Here is a 15,550-nt window from a genome sequence, read left to right on the forward strand (position 1 = left end):
ACTAATAAACAGAGATACTGCAAAGCTATATTATTTTGGTGAAACTTCCTGTTTTAATAAACGCAAAGTATAGGTATAGGGCTGCTTTTTCTCTCCTAAACTGAGAAAATTTCAGAATCTGCAAACTTAATTCAGGTCATGGGGTGGAGGAGTCCCTAATACTCTGTTTGTCATTTGGTGGTTGTGCAAGGTGGGGTGGGAGTGTGGAACAGGTGGATGTCGGCTTTTAATGGGCACCAGCCTCATGACTCTGAAAACACAATACGGAAGCAGTCACATGTGGAGGTGGAATGATTATAGGGCCAGCCTCGTGCCTCCGGAAATGTAAAGCAAAAAATAATATTAAAAAAGTATCCCTCTAGCCCTCAGCCCTGAGGCAGAGGCATAGATAGATGATGTGCGGTGGCAGCATTAGATAGATTGAATGATGACATAGATAGCTTTTTCTCATCTAGAATAGAAACAGTGGAGCAAATGATCTCTTCCAATGCTACAAATTTCTATGATTCATTCAGCACTGAAAGGACCTTTATCAACATCACAGTAATATCCTATGTGACTGTGAAAAACATAACCTATTCCTCTTTATCTTTCTATGTCAATAGTGTAATTGGAGGCTCATCTCAGAGTCAAACATGACACCAATGGTAACGATCAATCTGGTTCAACCCCGAAATGTTGACAAAGACACGGCTGGAGGTGGTAGCTATGGAATGAAGCTGATTGTAGAGAATAAAGTGAATGGGCTTACTTTCTCAATATTTTATAAGAGGACATTTCTGCTAATGCAGTACCACTGGACAAGCAATCAGAACAATTTTGAGAAGTGGAAGAGCTGAGAAAGATTGTGAATTATAGCTGGGTATCCATGATTCAATGGGCAAGAATAGAATTAGGTGAGAGATAGTTTTTTCTCAGCCAAACATCAAACCTAATCTCACTTATTAGTGCTTTGGTCCATGGTGTTACTGGTAAGGCACATGAAGGTAAATCAGTGTAGGAATATTGGAAGGCATTCAAGGAGCAGTTAGTGGAAGGTCAGAAAAAAATAGGCTCTCAAAAAAAAAATTCACCTCCTAAATTATGAGCTCCTTGAATGTTAAGGATCTGATAAGGCAAAAAAAGGCGGCTTTTTAAGCTACAAAATTCAATACTACAGAAAGCCAAAAGGTGTACCAAAATTGTTGTGATAAAATTACAATGGAATTAAGAACAGGCCAGTTTAACTTCAGTGGTGGTCAGGTGAGGGGAAAACATTCTGAAAGACTTGATTAATCATTTGGAAAACCACAGATTAAATAACAAGCATCAGCATGGATTGTTAAGGGAAGATGTGTTTGATAAATTTAAACTAATACTTTGAGGAGAACACAAAAAGGGATGAGATGGTAATACATTTGACATATTCCGCATGTATTTTAGAAAGAGTTTTGACAACGTCTCACATAGCACACTGGTCAGAAAAGCAAAAACCCATAAGATTCAAAGGAAAGTGGCAAGCCAGTTCGAGAAGTGACTTGGTGGCAGGAAGCAAAGGCTCATGGTTAACTGGTGCTTTACTGACTGCAAGGCTGCTTTCAGTAGGTTCCAAAGGGCTCAGTACATGGTGCCTGGAGGTATCTGGAATATCTTAATTCAAATTTAACTACAGGAGTCATAATTGAGAGATTTAGATGATACAAAATAATAGTGTTTGATAGTGGGGAAGAAAGCTGTAGATTCCAGGAAAACATCAAGGGACATTAGAGGTGAGCATGAGAGATACAAATGGAATTAAATCTTGAGAACCATGAGGTAATGTATTTGGAAGGGGGAGGGGAGGTAAGGCACAGAAATACTGACATGTGCACAGGAACAAAGGTATCATATAGTGCATATCTTCTTTGGGAGAAAGGAGGCCAAGGGGAGTTGATTTCTTCCTGTCAACTTTTGATCTCGACTTAGGACATCTTGTTTGTCTCTCATGTAGCATTTTTACTATTGGTCTACTTTTGTCCTTTTCCATACCAATGTTAACTCTAATTGAATTATGATCAATATCATTGAATGTTGTATACTGATATTTCTTGCAACATACCACCTTCACTCCCTGAAACAAAGACTAGATCTGCTGCATTTTTATTGAGCTGCTGCACACACTTAATGCCTTATTATTTTTGAACATCTCAAAACTTTGCTCTTATTTCCCTTCATTTTTATGTGATGTTCTGAGAGTGGGACTTAGACACCAACATCTTCAGTATTATTGTGCGTTTAAGTCAACCTTTAAAGCTGCAATAAAACCCATCAAAAATGGAGATTTACTAATCCATCAAGCAGGAAAGTGAGCCACCAGCGTGGGTGTAGGTAATCATCATTGAAATGTCGTTCAGATCCAACCCGACAAATGACCATGCCTTAAATTTCAATGAATCCTTTCAAGAGAGTCCACGTCTTTTTTTATTGATCCCTTTCTCAGTGTTCGAAGTGACTGGTAAATAAAACTTATATCTATCAGTGATATTTGAGGATGGGTCCTAATGTGAGTATGTTACATCATGGTTGAAAAGATGGGAGAATTTATCAATACAGAGAGTATGTACGAACATGAAGTTTGGGAAGAAAAAAATGAGTTATCTGATATCTCGGGTCAACATTGTCACTGTAATTTATAGTTATTTACTTTTGTAGAAGATAATGGCTTTCACTTGTATGTTATCCACAAGTGGAACAGTGCAATAAAATCCTCAGAAATGCACCATTTCTCCAACAGAATTAACATTATTCTCAATTGAACTTGCACATTTTCGATGCATCGTGCATGATAACAGATACTCTTGTTTGCCCAAGAGCAACTTGAAATCCAAATAAATTAATTATATTCCAATTCCTAATGATTCAAAATACTACTACTTTAGGTATATGAAGCAAAATAAAATACATTATTAACAATGGATATTATATTTGTCCCAGAGCTGATCCTCAGGGACGATATATTTGTTTCATTGATAAAACTACATACTTCCAACTATGCAACAATTTCCAAAGATGACCAGAGGTGTAGTCTTCTTTACTGGACAAGTATCACGTGTAGAAGAAAAGACCACTGGACCCTGAGCCTATCACGGACATAGGCAGACCTGTAGATGGCAATCAACTGGAGGTCAGTAGCTCCAGGACTCAACAACACCCCAGAGAAGTACTTGATAGAGACAAAATCAACAGCCCTGGACTCCCATGATGGCTGGAGTGAGCAGGGGCAATGTTGTGTTGTTGGGGGCATGGTGGGGTTGATAGGGTGTGAGGATTCACAGGGAAAGCAGGGAGATTGGATCAAGAACAACAGCAGTGGTGTGACTATCAGCAGTCATACACATCTCCCATGTACATGCCCTTTATCATGGGCATATTATTGCAAATCAAAGGCACTCTACAAAATCTCAAGCACCACAACCAGGTTTATAAGATAATTACAATTCGAGATTTGGTCTGCCCAGATGGGAACAGACCCTTAAGTGGTTGTCAATTGATTATTTAAAGGTTTTAAGCAGAGGCAGGGTGGGAAGGAGGTCCGTTCTCCCTTTTAACTGGCATTTACTTGGGTGGTGGCAGGAAGATATTGGGTAACAGTCTTGAAGTGGGAGATGGCAGGGTGACAACTAAGCACACGGACACACAAGATGGCCGCTGAGCCATACGTTGGCCATTTGACACACAAGATGGCTGCCGGACCACAACATGGAGAGAGACAGAGCAAACAGACACTGCTTGGAACCACCTGGATGCCAGCACAATGCACTCTCAGCCTATGTGATTAGTTTAAGGCGGGTTGGGGAGAGAATACACATGAGTAGCGTATACTGCCCACTGAAGTGTCTGGGTCCAGTAATCGTCCTTCTCAGGAAAAGCGATTAGCACCATTACTAAAGTAATGGACTTCTTCGCAGACACTAAAATTGACAATGTTTGTGCTGAAACTGACAATGACCATGCTGAAATTAACAAAGACTGTGCTGGAACTGACAACGATTCTGCAATGTTTACAATAAACAAACTATGTTACAAAGACAATAACCTCATCACTGACCTATTTTATTACAAAATGTATAAAGTATCTTGACATGTGCTCTGGGTTGAGAGAAGACTCGCTGCTGACCACTGTGCTGTTGATGTCTTTCTCTTCCCAGAGCTCCGGTACTTCCTTGTACAATAAACTCTGTTGTTAAACCCCGACTCTGACTCAGAGACTGGTGATTTTCCCCACAACAGTCTCAATGACAACCCACTTATTTTTCCAGGCCTCCTAGCATCTTCTTCACCTCCTGTGGGCCCAGAAGATCCTGTTCCATGTCACGACCCATCTGCTGCTGAAACCTTCTCCCATGATTTTGTTATATCAAGACTTAACTATTCCAATGTTCTCCAGGGTGGCATCCCATCTTCTACCTCATTTAGAATTAAACTTGTCACAACCTTTTTTGCTCAAAGCCCAACTTCACTAAGTCTTGTTCACCCATCAATTTGAAACTTGCTGACTTACACTGGTTTCAGTCTTGCAACAACTAAATTTTGAAATAATCTAAATCCCTATATAATATCACTGTCCCTTGGTATTATTTCCACTGGATCCACACCCATTAAGATCTTTGCATTGCCCCAATACTGGCTTCATGCAGATTCCTGAATTTCCATGCTCACTCGTGGGAGCTGTACCTTCAGATTCAGTCTCAAGAACTAGAATTTCCTCACGACCAAACATTTGTTTGACCAAGCATTTGTTGAACTGCCCTAATGTATCTTCACATAATTTGGTAGCAAAATTTATTTGATAAAGTGTCTATGAAATGCCTTGGGATTTGTTACTACATTAAAGGTGCTAATATAAATGCACATTTTTGTTGCTGGATTGACTAGGGTTACGTGATTGCTGACGTTTCCTTTCCCTCTCTTAAGCCGTCCTGGGAGCAACTGGAGCAGAGAGTGACCTTCCAGCTGAGACTTGCAAATAAAGTACAGACCGGAAATCACACACTTAATCTTTTTGCCTGTATGGTTGAGTAAACTACCATCCAGTATACTTTCCCATTCTGCCATGTGGAAATGGCAAGATCCATCTGCTTACAATAAACAAAACCTGGAATTGAGGTACATTAGGGTTTCATTTATTTCAAATATAATGTCAGTAAAATGCAGAGGCAAGGATTATAATTAGGCAAGGCAACTTTTAATTAATCCACAGAAAGTTAGTATGCCTTACTATTTGCAACTGGATACACAACAACACAAAACCAGAATAAACAGATACCACACCCACAAATTTTCCGGATATCATACATAAAAATCAGTGATTGATATGAGAATGAATGAAATGTCTATTGAAAGAACAGGTTACTTCTGCCAAATTAGTTAGGTTGTCCTGAGATGCAGCTTTGACCTTTTCAGCAAATTGGCTATTCCTAAACTTGGTTTGGAACCTTGTCAAAATTTATGAAAGAACAGAGGCTTTGACCCACTCACCACTAACAACAATTATTGGCTTTCCTGGAGAGGAAAGCCACAGTGCACCTATCTGGATAACCCAAGTTTTAGTTAGGTTGTCAGCCATCCTGTCAGCAGAATAGGAAGTCCAAACGAATGATGTCTACAATAAACTGACGGCCCAGACTGGTAACTCCAGATTAGTTAAACTTGTCCACATTTGTCATTTGACTGTTCCTACCAACTAAAACAGAGTTAGGCCACACCAGTGCACAGAATCTTGGACAGGCCTGCAGCAATCACTGCAAATTGGTCTCACCTATGCAATGATATGTTTAAAATGGATGGAATCAGAGTGTTTTACCAAATTGTATTTGCTAATGTTTAAAGATGAAAGGTGTAATGGTGGAAAGTTAAGCAAGAAACAAGTCACTGCTATGGTCTGTGCCAACACGTTTGACATAGAAACGATGTCCCTTTGTGTGATAGGTATGTCTACAAAGCCACATTGCTTTGCAAATAAAAAGGACATGATCCACAGACTACGAGGCTAATAAAAGGCTGCCTGGATGATCCCCAGCATTATGCGAGGAGTGATGGAAGCAAAGGAAGATTATCACGCTGAAAAACCATGAAGAACCCTAACAATGTTTCCCCAACTAAAACTGCAAAGTCTGGCGAGATGCTCCAGCAGTTCACACTGCAGCATGAAAACATGACTGATTACACTGGTGACATGGCAGACCCATCCAAAGATAGCACACTAAGCTGAAAAGTATCGCTGTATTTTTCTAGAGCTAACTCCCAATACTTTTACTTTTTTTTTTAAACTGTACAAGGATAGGCCATTGTAAGACAGGAAAAAATTGAAACTTTCTCGTTTTTGATATATTTACTCCATCAACATGTTTACATTTGGTATTTCTTGACTTGGAGCATGTTTGTAGGTAAATAAAATTATGAAGGGCCTCTTCAGCTATCTTAAAATACTATACAACATAAACATATGGGCGGTCCACATTCAATTTGACTCATCACAATTTTACTATAATTGCTTGAGACTGGAATTTCTCTTAGTCAATGAAATTAAAATCAGTTATTGAAGTATAAAGATTGGTCTTATAAAAAACATTAGAAATCTACCTGTCTGAGCGTTCTCCAAGTCGTCCTATTCCTCTATACATCATATTGTCCAGGTATCGACTGCTCGGTAGAGAGTCATCACCGAGTTCTTTCAAGTCCTCTGGTCTAAGGTACTCTCCTCCATCACCGGTCATCGTATCATCTCCTTGGGAAGAGGAGACAGTTGATCAGTCAGGAGCAGCATTGAGTTGCAGGGTGACCCAGGATGAAAAAGACACTGGCTGGAAACTAACCATGCGCACACAGTCAGGTAACATCAGAGTAGCAACTGTTTATTACTGAAGATTCAGAAAAAAAGTATGAAAAGAACCTAGTGACTGTAACACATTACATAAAACAGAGCACTGCAACTTCAAACCTGATGGAGATTCCTTTATCATCAATAGTTAGCTAGCGAACAGATTTTATGGATCAGTTCAAGAGAAAGCTGGAATCATTTTCTATTGAGGGAAGAGATTGCCTTGTGTAAAAGGTGGATACTTTGTAGCATAGTGTTCCCCGTGAATTAGCTTTAATTGTTGAAATTATAATTGCTATAATTGGCTTGAGCTTTTATTTAGTTTTACATCTCTTCCAGGAAATTCCATGGCTCTGGGTGATGAGGAAGTGTATGTTTTGAACATGAATTGTTGCCCAGAGGATCACAACTGTCTGAATGAGATTAAATTGACCAATGTGTCTTCTTTTGTCAGTTTCTTTGTGTTAGATCACTAGTCCCATTCGCGCCACACAAGTGCCAAGAATGACCGTTGTCCACTCCTTGGTGGTCAATCCCATTATCACGGTCTAATCCTGCATCATACAGTCAGATGCCTACACTGCAGAAGACAACCCTTTGGCCCATCAAGTCTGCACTGCTCAAGAACAAGCACCCAACTATTCTAATCCCATTAACCAGTATTTGGCCCAGAGACCTGAATGCCTTGGCATCACAAGTGCACATCTAAACACTTCTTAAATTTCATGAAGGTTTCTACCTCTACCATCCTTACAGTCAGTGAGTTCCAGATACCCACTATTATCTGGGTGAGAAAAAAAATCTTTTCTAACATCTCCCTAAATCTCCTGCCCCTTACCTTAAACCTAGACATACTGATCATTGGTCCCTCCACCATGAGAAAGAGTTCTTTTCTGATTACCTCACGCTTCTGATAGTTTTATACATCTCGATTATCGTTCCACCTTCCCCTCAGGCTCTGCTATTCTCAAGGAAAACAACCCCAGTCTATCCAATCTCTCTTCATAAGTAAGACTCTTCAGCCCAGGCAATGTTCTGGTAAATCACCTCAGCACCCTTTCCAGTGCAATCATGTGCCTCCTATAATATGGATTCCAGAACTGCAAGCAATACTCTAAATGTGGCCTAACCAATGTTTCATAAAGTTCCAGCTGAACCTCCCTGCTCTTAAACTGTACACTTCTGCTAATAGGTACAACTATCCTATATGCCTTCTGAACCACTTTATCTACTTGTCCTCCTATTTTAAGGAACTAGTGATCATGTACACAAACATCCTTCTGATTCTCGATGCTTTCAGGATCCTACCATTCATCATGTATTGTTTGCCTTGTTTGTTTGGCTGAAATGCATCACCTCACACTTATCGAGACCAAATTCCATTTGCACCATCAACACTATGAAGAGGAGGGTGTCATCACTGACTAGAAACCTAATTTGTCCAGGTATAGTACTATCCTGCTATAAGAGCAAGCAGAGGTTGGCTGCAATGAAGGGTGCACTTATCAATTCCTGTTCATCATCCGCAAGTTAGAAGTGTGAAGGAATGCATTCCAGTTTCATGGATTAATGCAGTTCCAATAACATCCAAGTAGCTCAAGTCAAAGTAGCCCGTGTGATCACTACCTCACCCATCAATTTAAATTTTCACTCCCTGCACCACCATAACATCATCATTTAGTATGCACGTATGCAAAATGTGCTACTGCAATTCAACTAGGCTTCTCCAACAGCATTTCCCAAGATACAACCTCAAACAGCTAAAAGGACAGGTCAAGACAGCAAATAAATGGGAATAATATCATCTTCAAGGTCCATGCACCCAGACTTGGAAATATATTGCTGTCCCTTCATCAGCCCTGACTCAAAATCTTAGATCTGTGTAAGTGCATCCAAACAACATGAAATGCAAGGCAAGGGTTAGACTCAATAACACTTCCAGATGAAATTTACGAAAGAGGAATAAGTAGTGGCATTGCCTGTGACTCTCATATCCAATGAATGCAAAGAAAGGAAATCCACAATGTTGTTGTGTTATATTCAAAATAATGCAGTGTACTTTTCAGTAGCTGGGGTTAATTTCACAGAATACAACTAAAGAAAACTAGCATTTCCATAAATAACTCCTATACCTTTTTCATAGAATCCCTATAGCGTAGAAGCAGGCCATTTGGCCAATCAAATCCACATCGACCTTCCAAAGAGCACCCAACCCAGACCTATCCCTGTAACCCTGCATTTCCCATGGCTAATCCACCTTACCGACACATCCCTGGATACTATGGGCAATTTAGCATGGCTAATCCACCTAACGTGCACATCTTTGGAATGTAGGTGGAAACCAGAGCACCTGAAGGAAAACCCCATAGGCATGGGAAGAATATAAGAACTCCACACAGACAGCAGCCCAAGGGTGGAATCGAACCCAGGGCTGTGGCACTTTGAGGTAGCAGTGCTAACCACTGAGCCACCGTGCCACCCCAATGGCATTATTTCAGTCAATGTTCTTCCAAGACTTCTCTGGTTCCTAGAAACATTTTGTTCCTTTTCCCATTCTCCCCCACTCATCACATGCTTAAATCTCACAACATTTCCAACTTTTCCCAGATCTGTCAAAAGCTCACCAAGCTGGAACATTGGGCAGGATATTCCTACAGGGTTTGAAAAGAGAGTACCAAGGATTTTCCCAAGTCTTTCTACCACAGAACTGCCAGTGAAACAGCAGGGATTCTAGCTGGGGCCCTGATTATTTACATTGTCTACAAAAACAGAAAATGCTGGAGAAACTCAGTGGGGCTAGCAGCATCTGTGGAGAGAGAAACAGAGATAACATTTTGAGTCAATATGACTCTATGTTCTGAACATATCAGACCAGAAATGTTCATTCTTTCTCTCTCCACAGATGCTGCCAGACTGGCGAAGTTTCTCCAGTATCCTGTGTTTATTTCAGATTCAAGCTTATGCATTGTTTTACTTTTACTTAAATTGCCTGCTTGCTCCTGGTGAGGCAGTGGGGAGCTGTGCTGATGCAACTCCCCTATCTTCCTATTCTCTGCTCCAGCTGCATTCCTGCTGCCATGGGGTCAGGAAAATTTAATGGGTTGTAAAATCTCTTTTTTAAACTCATCATTGTAATTTAAAACCCACAGTAGCTCAATTTACATTTAACATATGTGGAATGTCATTTGATTTTTCAGCAAAGTTGAATTGTGCACTGCTTTAGTCCAGATGGAAAATGTTCAGCCACCTGCTAGATGTACATTACAGTCAATGTGTTTCGACTTGCGTTCTGTATTTATTCAAATGAAGCACAGATGCTAATTAAAATATTTAATTAAAAAGTTAAGAAAATTAAAATAATTAAAATAAAAATAAAATTTCCATTTGACAATATGATACTTAACAAGATTGATTAATTCCCACTTAGATATTTCAATATATGCTGGCAAGTTTCAGCTGGATAGGAAAAGTGTTTGTTATAATTTTAAGACTGATAAATTAAATATTATACATATGGAGGGCCAAAGAGCCTGTTTCTGTGCTGCAATGTTCTTTATATAGTTATATTTTAATATGCTATTTAGATGCAACCTGTCAGGAAATGCAACAAAATAATCATTCCATATAACAAATGTTGATTAATCCATTTAATCTTATCAGTATCATCTTAGAACATAAAATTCATAAACTTTAGAAACAAAAGTACAGGCTATAGAGAAATATATATTTCATTTAATTGCACAATCACACAGAACTTTATTATTTTGGATAAGAGGGACATATTGCCCAAATAACTATTATAGGATCTGGAAAGTACCTGGTCCATCTCAGATTACCCTCGTAGGATAAAGTATCACAACCATCTGAACAGCTGCTGGGCAATCTTTGCAATAGCAGCAGGTTGAATTGTGGGTGATAAGGGTCTCAAGAGGCCCAAAACTCAGGAGGCTACCCAATGTTTCCTGTCACCCAGAAAATTTCAGACAGATTGTAGACAGGTTGCTGGCAATAGGAAGGCCATCCACTTGAATGTATATGCTCCCCCAACTTCAAACACACTTGCAGCTGAAATATAATCCAGCCCTATGCTTGTTTTTGAGTAGTTTTATATTGCACTTGAACAGAAAATGCATCCTCCTGTTGCCAAGAGTGAAAATTTGGTTCCACAAACAACTGCAGTAAAGCTGGGCTTAAGCGAGGTTGAGAGAAATAGGGTCATGGGGAAATTACCAGATCTGCCATTGCTTTATTAAGCCATATGATGTTAATTTGAACATTTTTTCTAGCTAGCCAGGGCCAAAATGTACTGCATAGTGTCAAATCTCATCTGTCGGGGGAAGTACTGGCTCTTCTATTTGTGCTGAGTCAGGTACGTGGGGTGGAGTATTTTGTGTTCTCATTCTTCATTCAGCGGAAGTCTTGAGAGTGGGTATGAGTAGATCTTTCCAATCCTCCACCAAGATTTGATAATCCACACTGTTCCAACTGGTCAACTGAATTTCTCTACATTACCCTGGTGTGGAGGAGTGTAATATTCAACTGCGAATCAGGTTGTATCTTGTGGGAGGCAGCTGTGCGTTGCTGACAGACAGCTCTAATGAGGCTGGTGTACATTATATGTACAGACCTAGGGAGTCAGGTTAGAATCCTTCTGACTTTATATGACATATTCTTAGAGTCTACAAGGTCGATTTTAACTTTCAGCGTTGACAGGGAAAGTTGCATCAGTTTCCAATTATATGTTCCAAACAACTGTTTCTTTTTTTCCCCAATGGAAGTGAATATTTGAATGTATGTTTGACAGTTGCCTGATTCACTATCACCCATTTCCAACACTGATTTAAGTTAAAAATTAAACTTCATCTGTCACATCAGTGAAGCTCAGTTCAGAGATCTAAATTTAGCTGTAGCACAAATTATTTATTACTATTCACTGACATCAACAATTTCATCCGGAACCAACATCTCTGAGCTGATCATTAGATTGAAGGGGCTATACTGTTACAAGTCAATCACTATTAGGCCACTAGCATACCTAGTAAAACCTAAGCAAAGAACACAGAGTAAATTAAAGTCAATTACACTAACAGCAGTGATACAGCACAGCATTACTATGTAACTATTATTCAAACTACCAATAGACTCTAGATCTAAAGAAAGCTTTGAAGGGAACAAATGAAGCAAAACGAAAAAAGAAAATATAACATACTGTACAGATGAATTAATTTCTGAGATGGATGCGAGTAAAAGTGTTCTCCTATAACTGTTAGGTTAAACAAAAATGAAAAATTTGAAACATGCTAAACACAATCAACTCTTGTAAAACAAAAACTATTTTCAGACATTCTGAAAACATAAACCCCAGTTGGCCCAATTTAAACCCCTGGTAACATTGATGAAATTACATCCTAATGCATTTGTCTAGTCACATACAAAAGTAACAGAAACCTGTACTCATGGGACACATTCACATAGATTAAAAAAATTCAAGGGTTTGCTTTGATGTCAACCAGATAACTATTTCCCCCAATGGGATTACATCAATATGAATGAGTTACCAGAAATTGATCACTGAGAAGTAAGAATACTAATACACCACTGATATTGAAGCTTTTGTAATATTATAATGATGAACAAATAGAAGTAGCCATTATCAAAGTAATACCATTTCAAATAGTTTCTGCTTTGATCATGGGACTTGGGAATTTTTTTTTCTGAAGGTTCACACTCGAAGATCCAAATGGGAATTCTCACTTGTGCCTGTCTTGAGAACACACTGGAGTCACTATATGTGAAAAGAATTAAAAATCTTGTTGTGTACTTTATTTTAGGTTCACACTCCTCATTGCCTTCGAAGTGCGATGTATTTTTGCATTCAACCTGCACTTGACTAATGAGGACAAACTGTTCTCCTGTGCCAAGTAAACCCTTATTTTCTCTTTATCCATTTGTGAAATGCTTAATCTAGATACTTACTACTAATTTTGAAACTATCTGCTTTTACTAAAGCAAAACTATTTACAGGTTCTACTCTCTGGACCGTGTTTGGGACAATGTGCAGCATCATAGATTACTTATGCAATACTGATATGATTTAGCTTGGTTACAGAAAGTCTCAACTCTACTTGCAGTGTCTGGGACACTTAATTTCACAACCCTTCAATGTGAATGGTTCATGATACAGACAATTGCTTGTCCCATTTTCCCAATGCCTGGTTTCTCTCATTGTGCCAGCTTTAGTTTGCAATTTGGGTGGTCCATAGCTCAGTGGTTAGCATTGTTGCCTCACAGCACCAAGGACCCAGGCTCGATTCCAGCCTCGGGCAAATGTCTGCATGGAGTTTGCACATTCTCCCTGTGTCTGCATGGATTTCCTCCAGGTGCTCCAGTTTCCTCCCACAGTCACAAGGATGTGCAGGTTAGATGAACTGGCTGTGATAAATTGCCCATAGCATTCAGGGATGTGTAGGATAGGTGCATTAGTCAGGGGAAAATATAGGGGAAATAGGCCTGGGTGGGTTACTCTTTGGAGAGTTGGTGCGAACCTATTGGGCTGAAAGGCCTGTTTCCATAATGGAGAGATTCTACGATTCTATGAATTTCAGCCACCTGTCATGCAGGGCTCCATGGCTGTGTATGGAAAGGGGGATGTGCCCTTGACACATCAGAGGATGGATGCCAAGTGAGGCTCCAGAGTCTTCCATACATAACACTGAGATCCCATTGGACGTTGTGATCTTGACCTGGAAGATTGATTGGCAGAGAGCCAGAGAACATTCTGGAAGGATGCAACAGGGAGGGACATGAAGGGACACCACACAGCCATTCCCTCACCAAAGACTGGAATTGACAATGTTAGCCTTAATAATGATATTATTGATAAAGATTGCCTATTCAAAATGTTAGCTTATACACATAGTTGTTATAATGGTTTCAGATTGCATTTTACTTTTAAAGACCACTGTCTTCTGACAAATTGCAAAACCAGAGCTCTGTAGTAAAACAATTGGAATAAGTGGGGTAATAATGGATTCTTTTTCACTGTACAATCAAGGCACACAAGTAGATTAAACAGTTTCATTGTTTTTTTTGCCAATCTGAATAGATTTCCAAACAGAACAGTGACAGTTAAGCAGTTAAGAAAATCAAATGAGATTTACCTTATCCCTGATTAAACAGTGTACAAGACAAGCTTGAAACTTTGCTTTTTGAGGTACTGAATAGAAAGAACTGAAAGATTTGAAAAGCAGGAAAGACTGAAGATAGATTACTTTTAAACTGGAACATTCATATTTTGGGAAACAGGCAAGAAATATAATCTTTATGTGAGGTACAATCAGATCACTTGTTCCAATTAATTCAAAATCTAGTCTGGCCAGCAACATGTGGGGGTGCCGATGTTTGACTGGGGTGGACAAGGCCAGAAGTTAGATGACTATTGTCTGACTCCTGATCTTAACCAGCAACATAAATGTTAATTCAAAAAACCGTGTGATGAAAATTAGAAATAAAAAATTAAGACACCAAAACAAATGTGAAGTTTTAAATTTGAAAAAATGAACAGTACATTTGAAACTGGTCAGGGCAAGCTTAATACTTTGCTAAAAGGAAGAAACTCATCAAAAAAATAATAAAATTGAGTTGAAGATCATAGCCAAATTATACACAAAATTACACATGAGAAAAACAAATTAAAAAGAAACAAAGCCAGAAATTTACTTATTACTATCGACTGGATTCTCCAATTTCAAACAGGCATCGCAAACTGGGACATTTCACAATGATCCTGCCTTCTGGCCACCAATTCTGCTTTGATATTGTGGTTGTAGGTTCTGGCTGGAGGGGCCACCTGAAGTAGACAAGCTGGAAATGCAGATGGACAGGTGCTAAGGTGGGAAAGCTTGAAGGTTCCCCTCCACTCGTTGGAACTTTAGAACATTGAACATAACAGCGCAGTAGACCCCTTTTGGCCCTCAATGTTGCACCAATCTGCGAAACCGATCTGAAGCCCATCTAACCTACACTATTCCATTTTCATCCATATGTTTAACCAAAGACCATTTAAAGGCCCTTAAAGTTGGTGAATCTACTATTATAGCACGCAGGTTAAAAACAATGACTGCAGATGCTGGAAACCAGATTCTAGATCAGTGGTGCTGGAAGAGCACAGCAATTCAGGCAGCATCCGAGGACAGGCAAAAATCGACGTTTCGGGCAAAAGCCCTTCATCAGGAATGAAGGGCGTTTGCCCGAAACTTCGATTTTTGCCTGTCCTCGGATGCTGCCTGAATTGCTGTGCTCTTCCAGCACCACTGATCTAGAATCTACTATAGCACGTATGGCATTCCATGCTCTTACTACTCTGAGTAAAGAACCTACCTCTGATATCTGTCCGATATTTATCGCCCATCAATTCAAAGCTATGTCCCCTCATGCTAGCCATCACCATCAGAGGAAAAAAGCTCTCACTGTCCACCCTATCCAATCCTCTGATCATCTTGTATATCTCTATGAAGTCACCTCTTAACCTTCTTCTCTGTAACGAAAACAACCTCCAGTCCCTCAGCCTTTCCTCATAAGTCTTCTCTTCATGCCAGGCAACATTTTGGTAAATCTCCTCTGCACCCTTTCCAAAGCTTCCACGTCTCTCCTATAATGGGGCGACCAGAATTGTACGCACTACTCCAATTGCGGCCGCACCAGAGTTTTTCA

At 39.6% G+C, this 15,550-nt stretch overlaps 1 protein-coding gene across 34 annotated transcripts in view; it reads right to left on the minus strand.

Annotated features, from left to right (window-relative positions):
- Positions 1-15,550, minus strand: part of ank2b (ankyrin 2b, neuronal) — an 892,118-nt gene that overhangs the window by 121,482 nt on the left and 755,086 nt on the right. For all 34 annotated transcript variants that reach the window (XM_043697402.1, XM_043697316.1, XM_043697278.1 and 31 more), the window contains one exon: positions 6,601-6,745. In XM_043697402.1, coding sequence (XP_043553337.1) covers positions 6,601-6,745 — 145 coding nt within the window. The remainder of the gene's footprint in view (positions 1-6,600; positions 6,746-15,550) is intronic.

Source organism: Chiloscyllium plagiosum, chromosome 1 (assembly GCF_004010195.1).
Source record: "Chiloscyllium plagiosum isolate BGI_BamShark_2017 chromosome 1, ASM401019v2, whole genome shotgun sequence".
Lineage (NCBI taxonomy): Eukaryota > Metazoa > Chordata > Chondrichthyes > Orectolobiformes > Hemiscylliidae > Chiloscyllium > Chiloscyllium plagiosum.